This window comes from Chiloscyllium plagiosum, chromosome 25 (assembly GCF_004010195.1).
Source record: "Chiloscyllium plagiosum isolate BGI_BamShark_2017 chromosome 25, ASM401019v2, whole genome shotgun sequence".
Classification (NCBI taxonomy): Eukaryota; Metazoa; Chordata; class Chondrichthyes; order Orectolobiformes; family Hemiscylliidae; genus Chiloscyllium; species Chiloscyllium plagiosum.
Window position 1 is genome coordinate 6,509,746 of NC_057734.1, and position 19,498 is coordinate 6,529,243.

At 39.1% G+C, this 19,498-nt stretch overlaps 1 protein-coding gene across 11 annotated transcripts in view; it reads right to left on the minus strand.

Moving 5' to 3' along the window:
- The window catches only part of fbrsl1 (fibrosin-like 1), a 1,010,193-nt gene that overhangs the window by 258,969 nt on the left and 731,726 nt on the right, over positions 1 to 19,498 (minus strand). For all 11 annotated transcript variants that reach the window (XM_043715446.1, XM_043715449.1, XM_043715445.1 and 8 more), the window contains one exon: positions 6,268 to 6,297. In XM_043715446.1, coding sequence (XP_043571381.1) covers positions 6,268 to 6,297 — 30 coding nt within the window. The remainder of the gene's footprint in view (positions 1 to 6,267; positions 6,298 to 19,498) is intronic.

Sequence of the window (19,498 nt, forward strand, 5' to 3'; positions counted from 1 at the left end):
TATTCTGTCATGGGCTGTGGGCAATACTGGCAAAGCCAGCAGTTGTCACCTATAACTGATTCCCTTTGAACTCAGTGGGCTGTTAAGAGGGCAGTGAAGCTGATCAGCTCACTCTGGGTTTGGACAGGCCAGGTAAGGACGGGCTTTCTTCCTTAAGTGACATGAGTAAGCCAGATGGGTTTTTGCCACAATTGACAATGGTTTCATGATCATCATTAATGACACCAAAAACAAGGGCCTGGGCTTTTGGACTTCTAGCCCAGCGACAATACAATGTTACCATCTCACCAAAGAAGTGAGCCAATCAGCTTGTTCAGCCTGCTCTATCATTTGATAAAACCATGGATGCGTGATCATGGTCTCAACTCCTTATTCCTGCTTTGTCTCTGTATCGTTTCATTGCCTCATTAATCAAGAATTAATCTATCTCTGTATTAAAAATATAAAGAAACATTGCTTCCACTGGTCTCTGTGGAAGACAATTTCAGAGACTAATAACCCCCTGAAAATAAAGTCCTCCTCATCTCTGTTTTAAATGGGTGACCACCTAATTTTAAACTGTGTCCTCTAGTTTAAAATCTCTTAAGAGAAAATGCTCTTTCAGTATCCATTCTTTCGAGACCCTCAGGATATTTTATGTTTCAATAAAGTCGCCTCTCATTTTTCGAAATTGCAATGAATAAAGACATAACCTGTCCAATTTTCCTCATAATGTAACCCCTTTATCATGGGAATCAACTAACTAACCTTCTCTGAATTGTTTATGATGCTTCTTTTTAAAGTAAGGCCACCAAAGCTGTACGCTCTACTCAAGATATGGTCTCACCAATGTCCTGTATCACTCTGACAAACTTCCTCACTTTTATAAAAGCTCATGGTGTTGGTGCTAACATATTAGAATGGATAGAAGATTGGTTGGCAGGCAGAAAACAGAGAATGCATGCATGGCCTTTGTCTAATTGACAGGATGAAACAAGTGGAGTCCTGAAGGGGTCCTTGCGAGGGCCTCCACTTTTCACAATTTACATCAACAACTTATATGAGAGAGCAAAGGCATGGCAGCTAAATTTGCAGACGACTCAAAAATGGTGGAAAAGTATGTTGTGAAGACCAAATCAGAGTTTTCAGAAGGACACAGGTAAATTGAGTGAGTGGGCAAAAAATTGACAGATGGAGTATGGTGGGAAAATGGTGAATTTGTTCATTTTGGCAGGAAGAATGACAAAGCAAAATATTATTTAAATGGAGAACAACTGTGGACTTCAGAGGTACAGAAGAATTTAGGTCATCTGGTGCATGATCATATGAAGTTAATATGCAGATATATATGACACTGGTGAGACCACATTTCTAAAATAGCATGCAATTGCTGATTTAAAGTAGGATATAAATTTGTTGGAGGTGGTCCAGAATAGGGACTACTGTAACAAATGGGAGATCTTATGAGGAGAGGTCACATAGGCTGAGCTTGTTTATATTGGAGGTTAAAAGAGGGTGGGGATGAATTTAATGAAGTATACAAGATCATGATTGGTCCTGACAAGGTGTATGTGGAAAACGTTTCCTCTTGTGGGTCAGTGCTAGGGGGACAGTGTTAAAAATTAAGGGTCACCTTTGTACGACAGAGGTGAGGAGACTTTTTTCTTCTCTGAGGGTTGTGAGACTTTGGAACTCTGCCTCGGAATGTGGAGGACATAGTTTCATTGAATATTTTGGGGCAGAAATAAAGCTTTTCTGCTTCGGCAGGAAAAATCAGAGGTTACTGAGAGTAGATGGGAATGTAGAATTTAAAACAGAAGCTGATCAGGAATAATTAGCAGACTAAGCTCAAGGACTGAGTGGTCTACCTCTGTTCCTGATTCAAGTGTTCATATGTAAAGTGAATAGCTAAGAATGTCCTGTCTTTTTCTTGCAAATTATCTAAGTTTGAGTCGTGTCAAGTCAATTTTTTTTTTAATGGGAATGAATCTTTAGCATGTATCTTCCTCTGGCAACAATTGACAATGTTACTTAGGTAGGCTTGAGAATAGTTTGTGGAAAATGAAAAAAATAAGTCACAGATATAGTAGATCTGATACTTCTGAGGTTGGGGTATACACAATGTTTGGTTTCTATTAGGCTAGGAGAGCTGATAGTGAGTGACCATAGCTTCAAAATGATTTGGAAGACTTAAGTATATTGAAGACAAGGAGATGGCTAGTACAGGTATGACACCCTGGTGGTTATGGTATTGGAGTAGGGCTCTGATAAACACAAAATAAAACACTTAGATCTCAAGTTGGGTAATCAAATCTAGCGAATCTGTTAATTTATGAGCCAGTCAGATAAAATAACTGCAGAATTTCCAAGTTATTGTTAAATGAATTACTAACATCCTTTGAGAAATAAGCCTGCTACACCTACCATGTCTGATCTATACAGTCTCACACAGCTTGATTTACTCTTAATGGCTTCAGGGAAACAAGGACAAGTCAATAAATGAAGCCTTGCCAGTGTATCCATTCTTAGAATACATAAAAAATTACAGTACAGACATTATTTAAGGATGGAAAGCAGAGACCAATTAAAAAAGATGGATAGACTAATACTCTCTCTCTTCATGATCTGAGATACAGAAAGATCATCAGCTATATTGTTGAAATAATCCATAGATAATTGAATGGTTTAGAATTGTGAAAATGAGGTCCATTTGATAAAGAAAAGCAATTCTAGTACTTTGGATGTTAGGAGAGAGCTTGGACAAAACAAACATGCTGCAATAAACAGCCAATGGCTGTGAGGAAGTCTGAAGAGAGCTAGCAGGATAGAAAATATAAGATTGGCCATGACAACAGCAGGAATACGCAATGCTGAAATAGAATCATTCAAATAGTCCTTACTTCAACACTTTAAGACAACATTCAAGAAAGAACGAAAACAGAATGACAAGCCACATACAATATAAAGCAAGCATTCAAACCAAACGCATGTCAACAAAACTATTTCATAGTGACCTTTTGAAAACAGGACTATAGTCATTCACTGATTTTTACTATGGCCTATTCCACTATGTGAACAAATTCCTGAGGCCATACTTCAACAACTGCTCCTACATTCTAGTCGCAGATACACCTCTATTTTTGTGAAAGAATCGTTTTAGAATAAACAAACTGCATAGTCCTAGAGTCATAGAGACATACAGCACAGAAACAGACCCTTCAGTCCAACTTGTCCATGCCGACCAGATATCCCAACACAATCTAGTTGCACTGCCAGTACCTGGCCCATACCCCTCCAAACCTTTCCTGTTCATATACCCATCCAGATCCAACTTACTCTGGCAGCTCACTCCATACATGTGCCACCCTCTGCATGAAAACGTTGCCCCTAAGGTCTCTTTTATATCTTTCCCCTCTCAACCAACCTATGCCCTCTAGTTCTGGACTCATCCATCCCAGGGAAAAGACTTCCTCTATTTATCCTATCCACGCCCCTCATGATTTTATAAACCTCTATAAGTTCATCCCTCAGCCTCCGACGCTCCAGGGAAAACAGACCTAGCCTATTCAACCTCTCCTTATAGCTCAAATCCTCCTACCCTGGCAACATCCTTGTAAATCTTTTCTGAACCCTTTCAAGTTTCGCAACATCTTTCCGATAGGAAGGTCACCAGAATTGCATGCAATGTTTCAAAACTGGCCTAACCAATGCCCTACACAGCGCAACATGACCTCCCAACTCCTGTACTCAAAACTCTGACCAATAAAGGAAAGCATACCTAATGCCTTCTTCACTATCCTATCTACCTGCGACTCCACTTTCAAGGAGCTATGAACCTGCACTCCAAGGTCTCTTTGTTCAGCAACACTCCCTAGGACCTTACCATTAAGTGTACAATTCCTGCTAAGATTTGCTTTCCCAAAATGCAGCACCTCACATTTATCTAAATTAAACTCCATCTGCCACCTCTCAGTCCATTGGCCCATCTGATTAAAATTCCGTTGTAATCTGAGGTAACCTTCTTCGCTGTCCACTACACATCCAATTTTGGTGTCATCTGCAAACTTACTAACTATACCTCTTATGCTCACATCCAAATCATTTATATAAATGATGAAAGGTAGTGGACCCAGCACTGATCCTTGTGGCACTCTGCTGGTCACAGGCCTCCAATCTGAAAAATAACCCTCCATCACCACTCTCTGAATTCTATCTTTGAGACAGTTCTGTATCCAAATGGCTAGTTCTCCCTGTATTCTGTGAGATCTAACCTTGCTAACCAGTCTCCCATGGGGAACCTTGTCGACCTTAGTGAAGTCCATATAGATCACATCTACTGCTCTGCCCTCATCAATCCTCTTTGTTACTTCTTCAAAAAACTCAATCAAGTTTGTGAGTCATGATTTCCTACATGCAAAGCCATGTTGACTATCCTTAATCAGTTGTTGCCTTTCCAATACATGTACATCCTCTCCCTCAGGATTCCCTCCAACAACGTGCCCACCACTGACATCAGGCTCACTGGTCTATAGTTCCCTGGCTTGTCCTTTCCACCTACATGTAGTTGTTTCAAAATTAGCTTTCATAATTATTTTGTAAATGCCAGTGGTGTTCCTAATGATAGAAAAGATCCAAACTGGAAGTCTTAACAAAGTCAACTATACAAAAGTAGGTAGCTAGCTGACAAACAGATTTATGTCTGCCTCTGACAGTAGCATTTATTTGAAGGCAGAAGTGGCATTATCAAAATGTGTCACTGTAAACCATCAAACATTGGTCATGTGTGTGGCCTTGGAATGCAGCTGTACTGCTCCATTAAAAATCTTCTGTCTTTACACCTTCACCATTATAGGTCACACTAGTTTTGTGAAATACTGAGAATGGCTTAATATGATGAATTTTGTTTTCTCTGTGTAGGAAAAACTCAACACCTCGTCTTTTGTTTCACAAATTAACAATTGATGCACATGAAACTAATTTAACTTCAAATCTAAGAAGCATTCAGCAAGGATATAATTAAGAACAGCACATTGATTTTTCTTTGCCTCATCATTGGTCATTGCAAACTTTCAGGTTTCTGAACTTGACAGCATTGTCCTTAAAAATCGAGATTTTTTTAAACATCTTTCATGTTTTAAATGAATATTCAGAAAAGGTTCACAAGTTGGTAAAACAAATGTAAGCAACGTTGGCTTTCACTTATTGGAAGCACCAGGAACTTGGTTAATGTTAGAAATGTTATGTGGAGATATTTATAACAGCATAGTTTTTAGGACCTCCTAAAGCGATATCAACTCAAGATCAAAGATGTTAAGGCAGACACATAAAATATAATTTTTTTGCAGTTTTTATTACAGAACAAAGTGGAATCTCACAGCAGTAAAGAACTCCAATCATTGAGGCTTGCAGCTGTGTAAGACTATTAAAGTACTCAACACCCTTCAAGCTGAATCGTGCTATGCTAATTAAATTCCATCTGCACCTGAAACTCTCTTACTACCTGACTATGCAAAATAGCTGTTTCTCTAAAGTGAAAACATCACCAAGTAGAGGATACAGTGCCTCAAAACCAGGGATAATTGGAACTGTTGCTTTTGTATGGAAAACAGCAATTCATGGAATGGAAAAAAAACAAAATGAGATTCTTCCATGCAAGCATACTGTAATATGAGATCTAACAAAATGCATAACAAGATTTCAAAGGTGTTTCATATTTGTACAATATTCTCAAATGAAATTGGTACAAGCTGGACAAAGATTTGCTTAATTCCTTTTATCTGAATGCATCCTGTTCCAAAAATTCTGTCATAAAATAATGCTGTTCACCTTTTCTTTTTAATCCATGTTTCCAATAAAAACATTTCAAAGGGATTTTTTCAAGTGATGGCTTTGTCAAATGAAAACATTCCTAATTTTCTAAAGGCACAAGTTGACAGAATGCAACACAAGTTTTGTTAATAAATCAAATTTAATAGCATGGCTTATATAAATGCTAAAACTGTTTTTGATTTAGGTTTCCAGTTACTATACTATAAGGTGCCTTTGTTTTCAACAAATTTATGCTATCTTACTCAGCCCACTCACAGTACTGCAGTCGACCTTTCAACTAACTTATAATGATCCTAAAACAAGGCCACTTTATCCATATATAACAGGAATTCCTTCTCACAATGTAAATTATAGTTATTTTCAAACATTATGCTGAAAGTTATGTGCCATTAACAAAGCCTGTTGCATTACTAAATTTAAAAAACCCTAACTACTTGTCAAAAAGGAAGAAGGTCTTACCTTATCATCAATGTCACTCTCACTGTCACACTGTTAGAAAAAGAAAAATGATTAGTTCGTTCTAAATCTAAAAGCATATTTCAAAACTGCATCTAAAGTATGGACACATCTGATGCAGTATAACAATTAATTAATTGGTTTACAGATTTGAAAGTGTTTCTTTACAAAAATTGCAGATTGGGTTCTGAAACAAAGTTAGAGGAATAAAGGATGCTCAATTACATTTCCTAGCTTGTAATTATTTTATATTGTGGGATCTTCTTCCATGCACTTACCTTACATTACCACGATACCAATGAAATGTTAACTCTGCTTTCTTACCATAGATGTTACTAGACCTGCTGAATTTCTCCAACAAATGTTTGTTTCTGATTTAGACTTCCAGCATCTGCAGTTTTTTCTGAAAGCTACAACCATATTTGTTTGCAAAGTATTCAACTGTAGTACAGTCATAATCTAAAAAGCCTAATACTGATGATTACCTTCCCAGAAAAGGAGACCCTAAGCAAATTATGTTCCACCTTCATCACTGCTCCAATTGAAACCAGTTAATTTAATATACATTTGGAACAAAGTGTGAAAACTACATATACATTAGCGAGTTTTGCGAAGATTTGTAGCTCAGGTTGAGGTTCTGCTCGCTGAACGGGAAGATGTTTCGTCACCATACTAGGTAATATCATCAGTGAGCCTCCGGATGTACACTTTCTATTGTGGCATGGCCCGATTTCTATTCATGTGTTTAGGTTTCCTTGGATTGGTGATATCATTTCCTGTGGTGATGTCATTTCCAGTTCTTTTTCTCAGTTGGTGGTAAATGGTGGTAAATAGACATGACCCACTCTCACTTGTATCCTTACATAGTAGTTGAGGAAGGACATCACTTTGACTGGGACAACACACACACCCTAGGACAAGCCAAACAGAGACACGCATGAGAATTCCTATAAGCATGGCATTCCAACTGGAACTCTATCAACAAACACATTGACTTGGATCCCCTTTACCACTCCCTGAGAAAAGGAGCAGGAAATAACATCACCACAGGAAATAGCGTCACTAACCCAAGGACACCTAAGCACACAGAAAGTGGGCCATGCCACCAGTACTTCATCCAGAGGCTCACTGATGATGTTACCTAGTACGGTGACAAAATGTCTGAAAGCGAACCTTTCAGCTCAGTGAGCAAACCTACATCCACCACTACATTTACATGTCATGTTCACTCACTGAGTAAAGTAACCAGGAAATCTTTGTGTTCTGATCAATTTCAACTGAAACTGGTTTAACAAAATGATGCACAACCTAACTAAAGCAAACTCTTTAAAACAAAACAGAAGTTTTAGCCTCAAAAATCAAAAAAGGAGAAAAACTAAGTATCTCTTCAGACATGAGCTATTCTGTCACCTGGTAGACTGCACATTTATCTGTAATTTGACAGTGAAGCCGGGTTTGTAGGAATCAAGCCAAATACACAGCACTCCAATAATAGTGAAATTACATCACGATGTCTGATATGTTGGAGGACTGGCATTTCCAAGAAAGTTCCAGAATAGATTATCAAAACAAAAATTTGTGCGTAAAATTTACACAAAAATAAGGAACTGTAACAAATCTCTATCACCTCAAACATAGCTTATCGACTGTCTTTTGATGATTAATTTGTATTAGTTCAACTAAAGTACTTGGTGTCAGTTTCTACCTTAAAATGCTATTTGACCCCTAAATGCTTTTTGGGGTCGAAGAGTGTGGTGCTGGACAAGCACAGCCAGTCAGGCAACATCCGAGGAGCAAGAATTCCTGATGAAGAGCTTATGCTCAAAATGTCGACTCTCCTGCTCTTTGGATGTTACCTGACCAGTTGTGCTTTTCCAGCACCACACTCTTCTACTCTGATCACCTGCACCTGCAGTTCTCTGCAAGGCTTTTGGCCCTATCTAAAAGCTTGCAGCCAAATCAATCACACAAAGGTTGGACTGGTAGATGTGTAAGTTATTACTTGCGTTACAATAGTATAACTTTAAGAGGTATATTTTGCCTTTTTTTTAAGTTGAGACATAGGTACTGAGCTGTGAAGTACAGTTTGTGTGGCCTTTGGATTTTGTTTGAGAAGTTGGAACAAAAGAAACAGCATGAATAGGTAGGGTCCGGCTCCTATAGTACCAAGATTTTAATTTAGCTTTCAGATTGTTGGGATTTTGAAGTTGGTTGTGGAAATTATACATCTCTCTTGGACACAGCAAAAAGCTGGAGCTTTCTCTCTACCAGACTATTCTCTTGGTGTTCTTTCCTCCTGGTTTTGGGAAAACATTGCAATATAGTCAATCTATTTGACTGAATTTGCTTCTGCTAAGTATGTATTCATGGGATATTACTATATTGGAATAGTTACAGAATAACTTATTATTCTGTTAAATTTTACAACAGAGTTAAAATTTGACCAACACTTCTTTATTTTGTTTGTATTTTAACTGTAGGATAAGAATATATTATTTTTTGCTTAAAGCCGAATTAGTGTAACCAATCGAATTAAATCTGGAACACAGCACTTTATACCTGCCTGCAAAAAATATATCAGTTAGGGGCTAGGCTATTTCCCTGATGTATTTAAAAGGGGGTTTGGTCTTGTCCATAATAACTTAATCTCAAAATAGGGATAGTTTGCAAAGTTAGAGCTCACATTTCAGGTCACATTTGATGTCTATAGTGTAGAATAACTATACAATGTAAGGACATCAAGTTATTCTTTACATCAGAAGTAGAAAAAGGCATACTTGCAACTAGTGAAATATTTCTCCAAATCCAATGATTATTTTCGCAGAATTTCCTTAAAGGAATACTTTAGGTTCACAAATATATCTGTGCGCATTCCTTCTTTGTTTTTCTCCCACAACCAAGAACTAAAACTTGAACAAGCACACAGAAAATGTATAACTTTTAAATTTCCTGCACAGCAAGGTAAATATACCCTTGGGTATCATCTCAACACCCAAAATTAGCACTTGGTGGTTCACAGCACTGAAGCATTTTAACAGCATGGATAGACCTCTACGTAGATAATAATTTAACCCCTGCATGGAACGGTAATGTCCACAAGTGCAGCCTGCTGGGAGAGCAGCCTGTCCCATTCTGCTAAATGTTACTGAAAATCAACTCATGGCTCAGAAATACAGTTGGCAAATCCCAACACACATGCTGCATGAACTCTGTAGTGTTAAATTATTCTCATCAAGGTGAATGGAGAATTAATAAGTAAATTTAAACTGAACTGCAGAAGGTTTAATCATAGGCAAAGAAAAGCATACAAATAGAAGTTATTTTATTTTAAGAAATAGTTCTTTGCATTTCATTTTCACAGTGCTATACACCCTGGAAATGAAAACGGTTGCACTTGGCTAACTGTTGGCTGACATCTCTGATTTTACATCTGATTGTTCAGAGTTTGAATGTAATTTTCAGTACAGATTGACCTGCAGGCACATTTATGCAGAAAAAGAAGTTGTCCAGCACTTCAAACTTGTTTGCCCTTTCAGTTAGATTATGGTTGATCACTGACCTCTTCAATGGATCTACAGCCTCAAAAACATTTTGGGGAGAGGGTTTCAGGTTACCATTATCCAGTGAGGGGGTACTTTCTGACATCATAATTGAAAGGCCTATTTCCAAGTTCAAGATTATGCTTCTTTGTTCTGGATTCTATCATCTGCGGAAATGGTTTTTTTTCTACCTACTTCATCAACACCTTTAGATCATTTCCAAAACCTCAATTAGGTCAACCCTTAATCTTCTACACACAGTTGAACATTATATTTTGCATATACTGAAGATGAAGAGTATAAACTGGATTACAGAAACATTCAAAATTAAAAACATTTACTTTTACTTTTTCTCTGCTTGAAATGATATCTATTGTCCAAATGAGCTTCAAATTTCAGAACTTTGTTTTCATCGTAATGTCTTAGCTAGCTTTTCCTCGAGCTCAAAATGTTTGCGCAACCAACAATGCTTAAACTCTAAACATGTTTTATGCAATTTGTTATAATAAAACATGTTTCAATCCTCAGGTGTTCTGTATAGCTATTGTGATAATGTATTCCACTTGGGATCAGCAGGAGGTACATCAGGAGCTTCAGTGTGGGATTCCCTTTCACAACCAAGGGGGAATATTGGAGAAAACACAGTAGTTCTCTGCAACCAAAAGAGAAAATGCTGGAAAATCTCAGCAGGTCTGGCAGCATCTGTAAGGAGAGAAAAGAGCTGACGTTTAGAGTCTAACTGACCCTTTGTCAAAGCCTTTTATCCAGCAGTTCTCTGCAAGCTGTATATGTATAGTTTATTTCAATTCTTGGGAAGTGGGCACAGTGGTTAGCACTGCTGCCTCACAGCGCAAGTGACCCGGGTTCAATTCCTGCCTCAGGCAACTGTCTGTGTGGAGTTTGCACATTCTCCTCCAGGTGCTCCGGTTTCCACTCAGTCCAAAAATGTGCAGGTTAGGTTAATTGGCCATGCTAAATTACCCGTACTGCCCGAAAGGGTAAATATAGGGGAATGGGTCTGGGTGGGTTGCTCTTCGGAGGGTCGATGTGGACTTGTTGGGCCGAAGGGCCTGTTTCCACACTAAGTAATCTAATCTAATCTATCAACAAAAATCCAAACATAACTTGATTTTAGTTGCTAAAGAATGAATAATTGAGAAAAGTGATTTTTTTTAGCGATGATTTACTATATATTATTCCACCACTTCAAATAAATATTAGCTACTTACAGTAGTGGTTTCACATTCACGAGGGCTACAATTGTCAAACAATCAAAACTCTCAAAAAGGGGATGAAGCAAAGGGAATGCAACTTCAGTGAACATCTAAAGGAAGTAGCATTCAGACAACTGGTTGGGACCATGTCGAATGGAGTTTAGAAGAATGATATGGGATCTCTTAGATTCTAATAGGACAAGACCGGATAAATATAGGGAGGATGTTCCCAGTATCAGTGAGTCCAGGACCATGAGTCACAGTTTAAGGATATCAAGGAGGCCATTTAGGACTGAGATGAGGAGAAATGTCTTCACCCAGAGAATGGTGAGCCTGTGGAATTCTCTGCCTCAGAAAGTGGTTGAAGCCAAAAGGGCTGATAGCCTATGAGTTTCTATGTTGCCTGAATTCACTGGGTGTTAAGCCATGTATAATAATAGAGCACAGAATTAGGTACTGCAACAGTATGATCATCTCTGACTCCTCTCCATTGTGAAATTGTTTCCACATTTCAAATACACTGCTCTTGTGAGGTTACTGGAATACTTTATTTTAAGAAGTATTCCTTTTCAATTGTATGAAAATGACTGGATGTCATAAAATGATGCACAGCATACGCAGACAAGCTTTCCTAAACTGTGAAGATAACTTTTCACAAACACTTTGAAGGATACAAAATGACCAGATTAGTTTAATAACAGTAATCTTATAAAACACATACCTATGCAAACAAATATAATGAAGAAAGTAATCCTCTGTCCTTTTCTAGCATACAGTATACTGCATGCAATTATTAGGTGCTCATCTGAAATTTATGAACATCATTGCAACCAGGATTATGAAAACAAATTAAAATGAATCAATGCACCAGATCAAAATAAAGGGGAGAAAATACGAGGAATTGGGTGGAAGTTAGAAAAAGAGAAATAAGACTGGACTTTTGGATTACTATATTCATGTAAAATCTCTCAATATCAAAATAAATACATTACCAAAAATTGATACTTCTTTTGGTAATAGTTTCTGAAATAACTTCACAGAGGCCAGTATCCATCACCAAGTCACTCTTTATTTACACATGGAGAATTCCTAACACTGATCCAGCTCCCTCAGAGCTAGCTCTCAGAGTGAACAGATGTCCGACATTCCTGCTCTCATCTCTCAGCCAGGGTTCCCTGAATTGACCAGATTAACAGTTCCAATCAGAGAATTCATATTCTGACCTGTTACAATCACTCCATCCCTCCCTCTCTGAATCCGAGGACAATCCTTTTTTTGTAGCTCCTCCTGGGGTGTTTTAGCACCAAGTCAGGTTCCTCCAACTCTGCCTCTGATATGGGCGGCATATAATGCACAGTTGCTCACTTTTTGTGCCTGGACTGTCAGACAGCAAAGGCATTGAGCGTGGCATCCTCCACATCCATCTCAGATTCTGAGGTACCTTCAGTGTTTGACGGAGAGAGAGAAACCACAGGTTTAGGGATAGTTGCACTTACCTGAACTTTATATATCACTGGACCTGATTTCATGTTGACCATGCCTCTTACCCATGCAGGACCATTCCCATGGTTCCTACACCAAACTTTGCCCCCTGTAGTAAGGTATCTCTCTTGCTTAGCACGGTCTCACACCCAGTGTTAGCGTTCCTAATGCTGTTTCACCTTCCCTCTCCTCAGGTCCTGGAACATCAGATTTAACCTGGTGCGGAGACTTCTCCCTTTTAACAACTCTGGTGGAGCTATCCCTGCACTTGCATGAGTGGTGGTCCTAAAATCAAATAGGATCCACAACAATTTGGTATCTATTGAAGCTGTAGGCTGTTTCTTTAAGCCTGATTTCAAAGTTTGGACTGCTCTTTCTGCCAGACCATTGGATGATGGATGGTATGGAGCCATCCTTGTACATTGAATATCGTTTGAGGAAATACTCAAATTCCCTGCTGGTAAATAATAGACGGTTATTTGTGACCAACATTTCTGGGAATCTGTGTAGTGCAAAAGATGCACACAGTTTTTCTACCTTTATCCCTGTGTTTGGCTAATGAACTCTATCACATTCAGCCACCTTAAGTGGGCATCCATATTGACTATGGACATTAAGTCCATGAAAGGAACCGCATAGTTGACGTGTAACCGAGTCAAGGCTTTAGCCAGCCATTCCCATGATTGTAGGGGAGTTGCTGCTGGAAACTTTTGATCTTGTTCGCACTCTGGGAACTCCTGACCAACGTGGCTATGTCTGCATCCAATCTTAGCCACCAGACGTAACTACTTGCTGATATCTTCATTCTGTAAACACATGTATAATCCTGGCAGTGACCACTGCTGAGGACAATCACTCATGCTCCCCATAATAATACGTCCTCCACTAGGATCTGGTCTCTGTGGGTCCAAAAAGGTTTCAATTCTGGTTGTGATGTCCCACCCATCACCACCAGCTGTTTTAGTTTTCCCAGGATTAGATCTTTCTGTGTCCAAAGTCTGTGTAGTGATTGGAACCAGAACCAGGTGGATCTCATTGACTATGAGATTCTTGGTTGGGGTTAACCTGGGCCAGAAAGCCCTGGCTAACAGATATATAAACATGTTCAAGATTAGAGTGGTGCTGGAAAAGCACAGCATTTCAGGCAGCATCTGAGGAAAATCAACGTTTCGGGCAAAAGTCCTTCATTCAGGGCTTCATCTATTCCTTCGTCGATTTTCCTGCTCCTCGGATACTGCCTGAACTGCTGTGCTTTTCCAGCACCACTCTAATCTAGAATCTGGTTTCCAGCATCTGCAGTCCTTGTTTTTACCAAACAGATATAAACAGGCAATTCAGAAGGTCTCCTCAGTCGAAGGACTGGTTTTGAGCTGGCCTGCTGGCCAGAGCCCAGGTAAATAGAAGGTGGCTTGGTGACAGGATATTGGCCTCTGTGTAGTTATCTTCTTAACCATTTTATCCACCTGTTTTAACACCTTAGGGACCGGTTACATGCACACCAAGTTCCTCTGGTCCTCAGTGTTTTCCACGATCCTATGTTCATCATATATTCCGCTGGCCTGTTTGTCCTGTCCATGTGCACAATAAGACCAGTACATTTTAAAAAGGACAAAGTTCATTTGTCTAATTGTTCTAGTCTACTTTACTGAAAACTGAAAAGCACAGAAAAATTAGACAATGTCATAATTGATGAATATTTGTTCTGTTGTTTGGCCATGACACCCATTACCAACAGGAATAGGCATCTTTTGGATGCTGCAAAACACTGGAGTTTATAGAGTCAAAGAGTAATAGAGATGTACAGCACGGAAACAGACCCTTTGGTCCAACTCGTCTATGTCGACCAGATATCCCAAACCAATCTAGTCCCGCCTGCCAGCACCCAGCCCATATCCCTCCAAACCCTTCCTATTCATATACCCATCCAGATGCCTTTTAAATGTTGCAATTGTATTAGTCTCCACCATTTCCTCTGGCAGCTCATTCCATACATGCGCCATGCTCTGCATAGGTCCCTTTTATATCTTCCCCCTCTCACCCTAAACCTCTGCCCTCTAGTTCTAGACTCCCCCCACCCCAGGGAAAAGACCTTGTCTATTTACCCTATCTACGCCCCACATGATTTTATAAACCTCTAAAAAGGTCACCCCACAGCCTCGGATGCTCCAGGGAAAACAGCCCCAGCCTATTCAGCCTCTCCCTATAGCTCAAATCCCCCAACTCTGGCAACATCCTTGTAAATCTTTTCTGAACCATTTCAAGTTTCCCAACATCCTTCCCTAGCAGGGAGACCAGAATTGTACACACTATTCTAAAAGTGGCCTCACCAATGTCCTGTACAGCTGTATTGTGACGCCCCAAATCCTATACTCAATGCTCTGACCAATAAAGGAAAGCATATCAAATGCTTTCTTCACTATCCTACCTATCTAATGCTCCATTTTCAAGGAACAATGAACCTGCACTCCAAATTCTCTTTGTTCAGCAACATTCCCCAGGACCTCACCTTTTAGTCTATAGGTCCTGCCCTGATTTGTCTTTCCAAATTTTCTTGTGCGCACTTAATTCCTCTCCATCTACACCCTTAACACTATGGCAATCCCAGTCTATATCTGGAAAGTTAAAATCCTCTAACCATAACCATCCTATTATTCTGCCAGATAACTGAGATCTCCTTACAAATTTGATTCTCGATTTCCCACTGACTATTGAGGTTTCTATAGTACAATCCCAATAAGGTGATCAGCCCTTTCGTATTTCTTAGTACCAGCCAAATAACTTCCCTAGATGCATTCACGGGAATATCCTAAGTACAGCCTTAATGTTATCCCTTAACAAAAACGCCACTCCCACTCTGGTCTTGCCCCTCTTTTTAAAATATTGATTTAAAACCATTAAAATGTATGGTGCTAGGTCAATGCAATTTTAGTCTTTTTTGCCAATAGCAAAAACATTTTAATATAGACTATGGCTGCTTAACCAAGTTCAGAACCACACAATGCTCTCCTGTTAATGTTTTCATTTCCAAATTCACTGTGAAATGATGATCAGATTCTGACAAATGTGAACTTAAGACAGCAATTTACAATTATTTTCATTATGTTAACAGTACAGCTATAGAATAAATGCAGCTGACGTAAGGTTAGATTCCCTCCTTGAACTGTACCAATGTGTAACCAGGCAACTGAGCAACAGAATGTGTCAGTGTTATAATTTGATTTTGTCACACAGCTGTCCTTCCCCCGACCCTTGTGCCTGGACATTACAAAATTTTGAAGTCTGAATCAGGCGAAATGCTGCTGACCACCAACTCCATTGAATAAATCACTGCAATTGTCTTCCAAAACATTTATTTCAAAATAATAAAAAAAGCAGGCTAAATACAATCTCAGTGCACAAATCTCACACAGGTACAATTTGCTTTTCATTTATTTGGCAGCAAAGTTCACAACTCAAGAAGTCGAGAATTAGAATTATGATGTTCATGTTCAGAAGTCCTGTAAGTCTCAAAATGTCATTACTGGTCTTTCTGGGGTAACATGCATTTCAGCAGCACAATTTGGCTATAACTTCACTGAAGAATTAGGGAATAGTATTTTCCAGAGTTCTTACTTCTGTTTGCAACTGCGCAATTCCAGCAGGGATTGGGTCGACTCCTTGCGAGCTTCTGCGTGCAGATCCAAGTTTCCTATTTCCTACAATCGTTCTACACTTTTTAAATTTAATAGCATGTTTTTAAAAATCATCCTACTGTTGTTAGAATATGGATGAACTCACAAACTCTTAACATTCGCCTGGACCTGTGTTTTTGTTTTTGCCGCTGTTTACCTATTATTTACTATCTATGCTACTTAACTCTGATCTGCCTGTATCACTCGCAGGACAAAGCTTTTCACTGTGCCGCGGTACACGTGACAATAAATTCAATTCAATTCAATTGGTTCGCGCGTTTTGTTCTGCGCATGCGCCAATGTCTGTGCTGAAATTTCCACACCGTTCTGTGCATGCGAAATTTGAGCTGTCTTTGTGCTGTGTTGTGCATGCACCGATGCCAGCTGCTGACAGAGCAGCTGTGAGATACTGTACAGACAGCAGCTTTCTTACATTTTTTAAGTGTACGGTTTAAATTTATTTTTGATTTATTAATAAATATGACTTTAGCCTTCATTCAGGCTATACGATACTGTGAGACACATTTGGGCGATTTTTGATCTTTTAGTGGTCTGCCCCTAACCCCATAGGCCTTGTTATTTCTATTAAGCAATTTTCTACTGAGCGAGGTTTCGCTGGAACGCAAATAGAGCGGTACAGGAGAACTACCTGTAATATAATATCTGAGAACTCAGGATGTGTAGAAAGAATAGTTTCATGGGTAATGCTACCTGACCATTATACATCAGGGGAGAAAGTGAGGTCTGCAGATGCTGGAGATCAGAGCTGAGAATGTGTTGCTGGAACAGCGCAGGTCAGGCAGCATCCAGGGAACAGGAGAATCGACGTTTCGGGCATAAGCCCTTCTTCAGGATCAGGGGTGTTTCCATTCTGGTTTCTGAAGGCATGCTCATAAAAATACATCAAAACAACAACTTCTTTTGGTTTGATAAATGAAACAGGAACTTGTGTGGTTAGCTTTAGATTATAGACAAATAGAGAACACACAGAGACATCTGTAATAAAAGACATTCAGTCAGATAAAAATGTTTAAAAACTAGAATATAATGGGACAATACAGCTTCTGTAGAAACATTGTTAACCATTTTTTTTTCTTTGCCATTGAAGAGACAAAGAAAAGGCCTTCAATCAAGGAAATAAAAGGAGGAAAATCAAAACTGCAGTTCTGTTGTGCAATAGTCCAAATGTATAATTAAGTAATGGGAGAGACTTCAAACTGACCCCAAGAGTTCACAAAAGTCTCTTGAGAATATTTCTTGAGGTATTAAAAAGGAGTGAATAAAACTGGTACTGTCAAAACTGGTGTAAGTCAGACGACTAATTTCTGCTTTAGCACTGCCAAAGGAATGCTAACACTGAAGAAAGAGCTGGACCTTACCTCCCACACAGTCCTTGTCAGTTATACAAAGGCTCATGTCAAAATAAGAAGCTGAAGTAGTCTAAAGAATGGCAACTGTTGACAGCTTTGGGGCTTGTTGAAAGATAAAGGGCTCTATTACCTGCAGTTTCCTCCTACTGTTAACACCTGTTCTAACACAAAACTGTAAACAGACCATTGTGCTTATTGCAGGACTGTCTACATAAAGGCTTGAATGGGATTATTCACTTAGTTGCGCCTTTTAATTCTTTAAGAAATATTAGCAAAATAGGTTTTAATTATATGTTGTGGCAACGTTTTCTTTCCCATGATTGTTTCAGGAGGCAGCAACTGCAAGAAAGTACGACAGTGTTTCTGTGACCTGATCAGACTTAAAAACCTACTGAATGGACTCATCTAGAGTAGGAGTGGGGCAGGGGTGGAGTTATTTACCAAACATTCTACTTAACGGCCACTAGCAAGGGGTGCTCCTACACATCATATATGCTGACAGAAAACATTGGTAATGGGACATGGAGCACATGGAGGACAAAAGTGCAAAATATTAGGTTACCACAAAGTACATTAAAAAAAACTGTTCTATTGGTGAGATTTCACTTGTGTCCTTTTCAAGTCCCACTTGTCTTAACACACTGATTGAGGCCAGCTTTTATTCAGGGGAAGGAGTTTGCAAAATGTGATTTCCTTTCCTGCCCGTTTCAAACACAAAGGCATTTGAATGGAAGGAAATAAAATGTTGACTTGAACTTGCTCCAGGCTAAAATAAGTGGGCTGTCTCAGCTTCACTGGGTCTTAGACAGTTTGATGAAACATGCAATGGCTTCCCTAAGGTCTGGCCAGCAGACAGCCAATACTGAGATAGCAACGTAAGAAACAGATTGAGCCTCAGGGCAGCACACTATTTTCTACTCTCTGGGGGTTTAACCAGCACTACAGATGTAGATGGTGAGTTTTTTTTCATGCTTTATATGCGTGTGCAAGCAGCAAGAAGAGTATATTAGTTATGGCAACCAAATATAGCCAAAGGCATCAGAATTAATTTTAAGGGGGCAATAATGCATCTTACGGTCCCCTAGTACATCAGTCAGAAAGGACCCCCTACCATGCACAACAGCTAAGGGACATTTTATTAAGTGACCATAAAAAGCTGTCATCTGTAGGTTTCCAAATGAATATTTGTACCATCAGGGCAGTTTATACCAAGCTTGGACTCAGCTTTAGCCTTGTATCACATGAAGAACTTTGTTTTTAAAGCTCTCATGAATATATAAAGAAGACATAAGACAACTAATTGTCTGCAGCACAACATGAAAGAAACTCCTGTGAGAGAACAGAACAGATCTATCAGAATTGCAAAGGAGGAGAGAATAAAACAACCTATTTGATTCCAAGATAAAAGCTTTGGGATTATGCTCACAGCTTATAGCCTGAACCCAAATAAATAATGTAGGTAACATCATGAAAAGAGAAAGAAAGAGGGAAATACAGAATACATAACTCAGGGCTAACTACTGCTGAGGCCCAATGTATCAAGTTTTTATTAAAGAAGAATTCATCAAGAGAGCAAATACCAGATGGTCACTGACACCAATCCAGAGCACTTCCTAGGCAACATTTAAGGTTACACGCGTCTGAATGGCGTGCCATCCCAGATGGGCTGACCATCAGCAGACACCCTGTGGAGTTTCGTTAATGGCTCCCATGAATAGGCCCTATTCTTTTACATTTGCAGATTTGTAATGTTGAACACATGTGGACAATCAAACAAAGTTGGCATTAATGAGTTGTAGTTGAAATTTGTTTGCAATTCTGCTGCTGAGTGACCTTGTAAAACAAACTGTGAACCCAGATCATCAATGCTATTATCGTGTTAAGATGATTTAAGGTAATTACTTCTAAGTGAGACTGTCCTGTTTCAGGATGTCTACCAGTATAACAGAATAATGCAA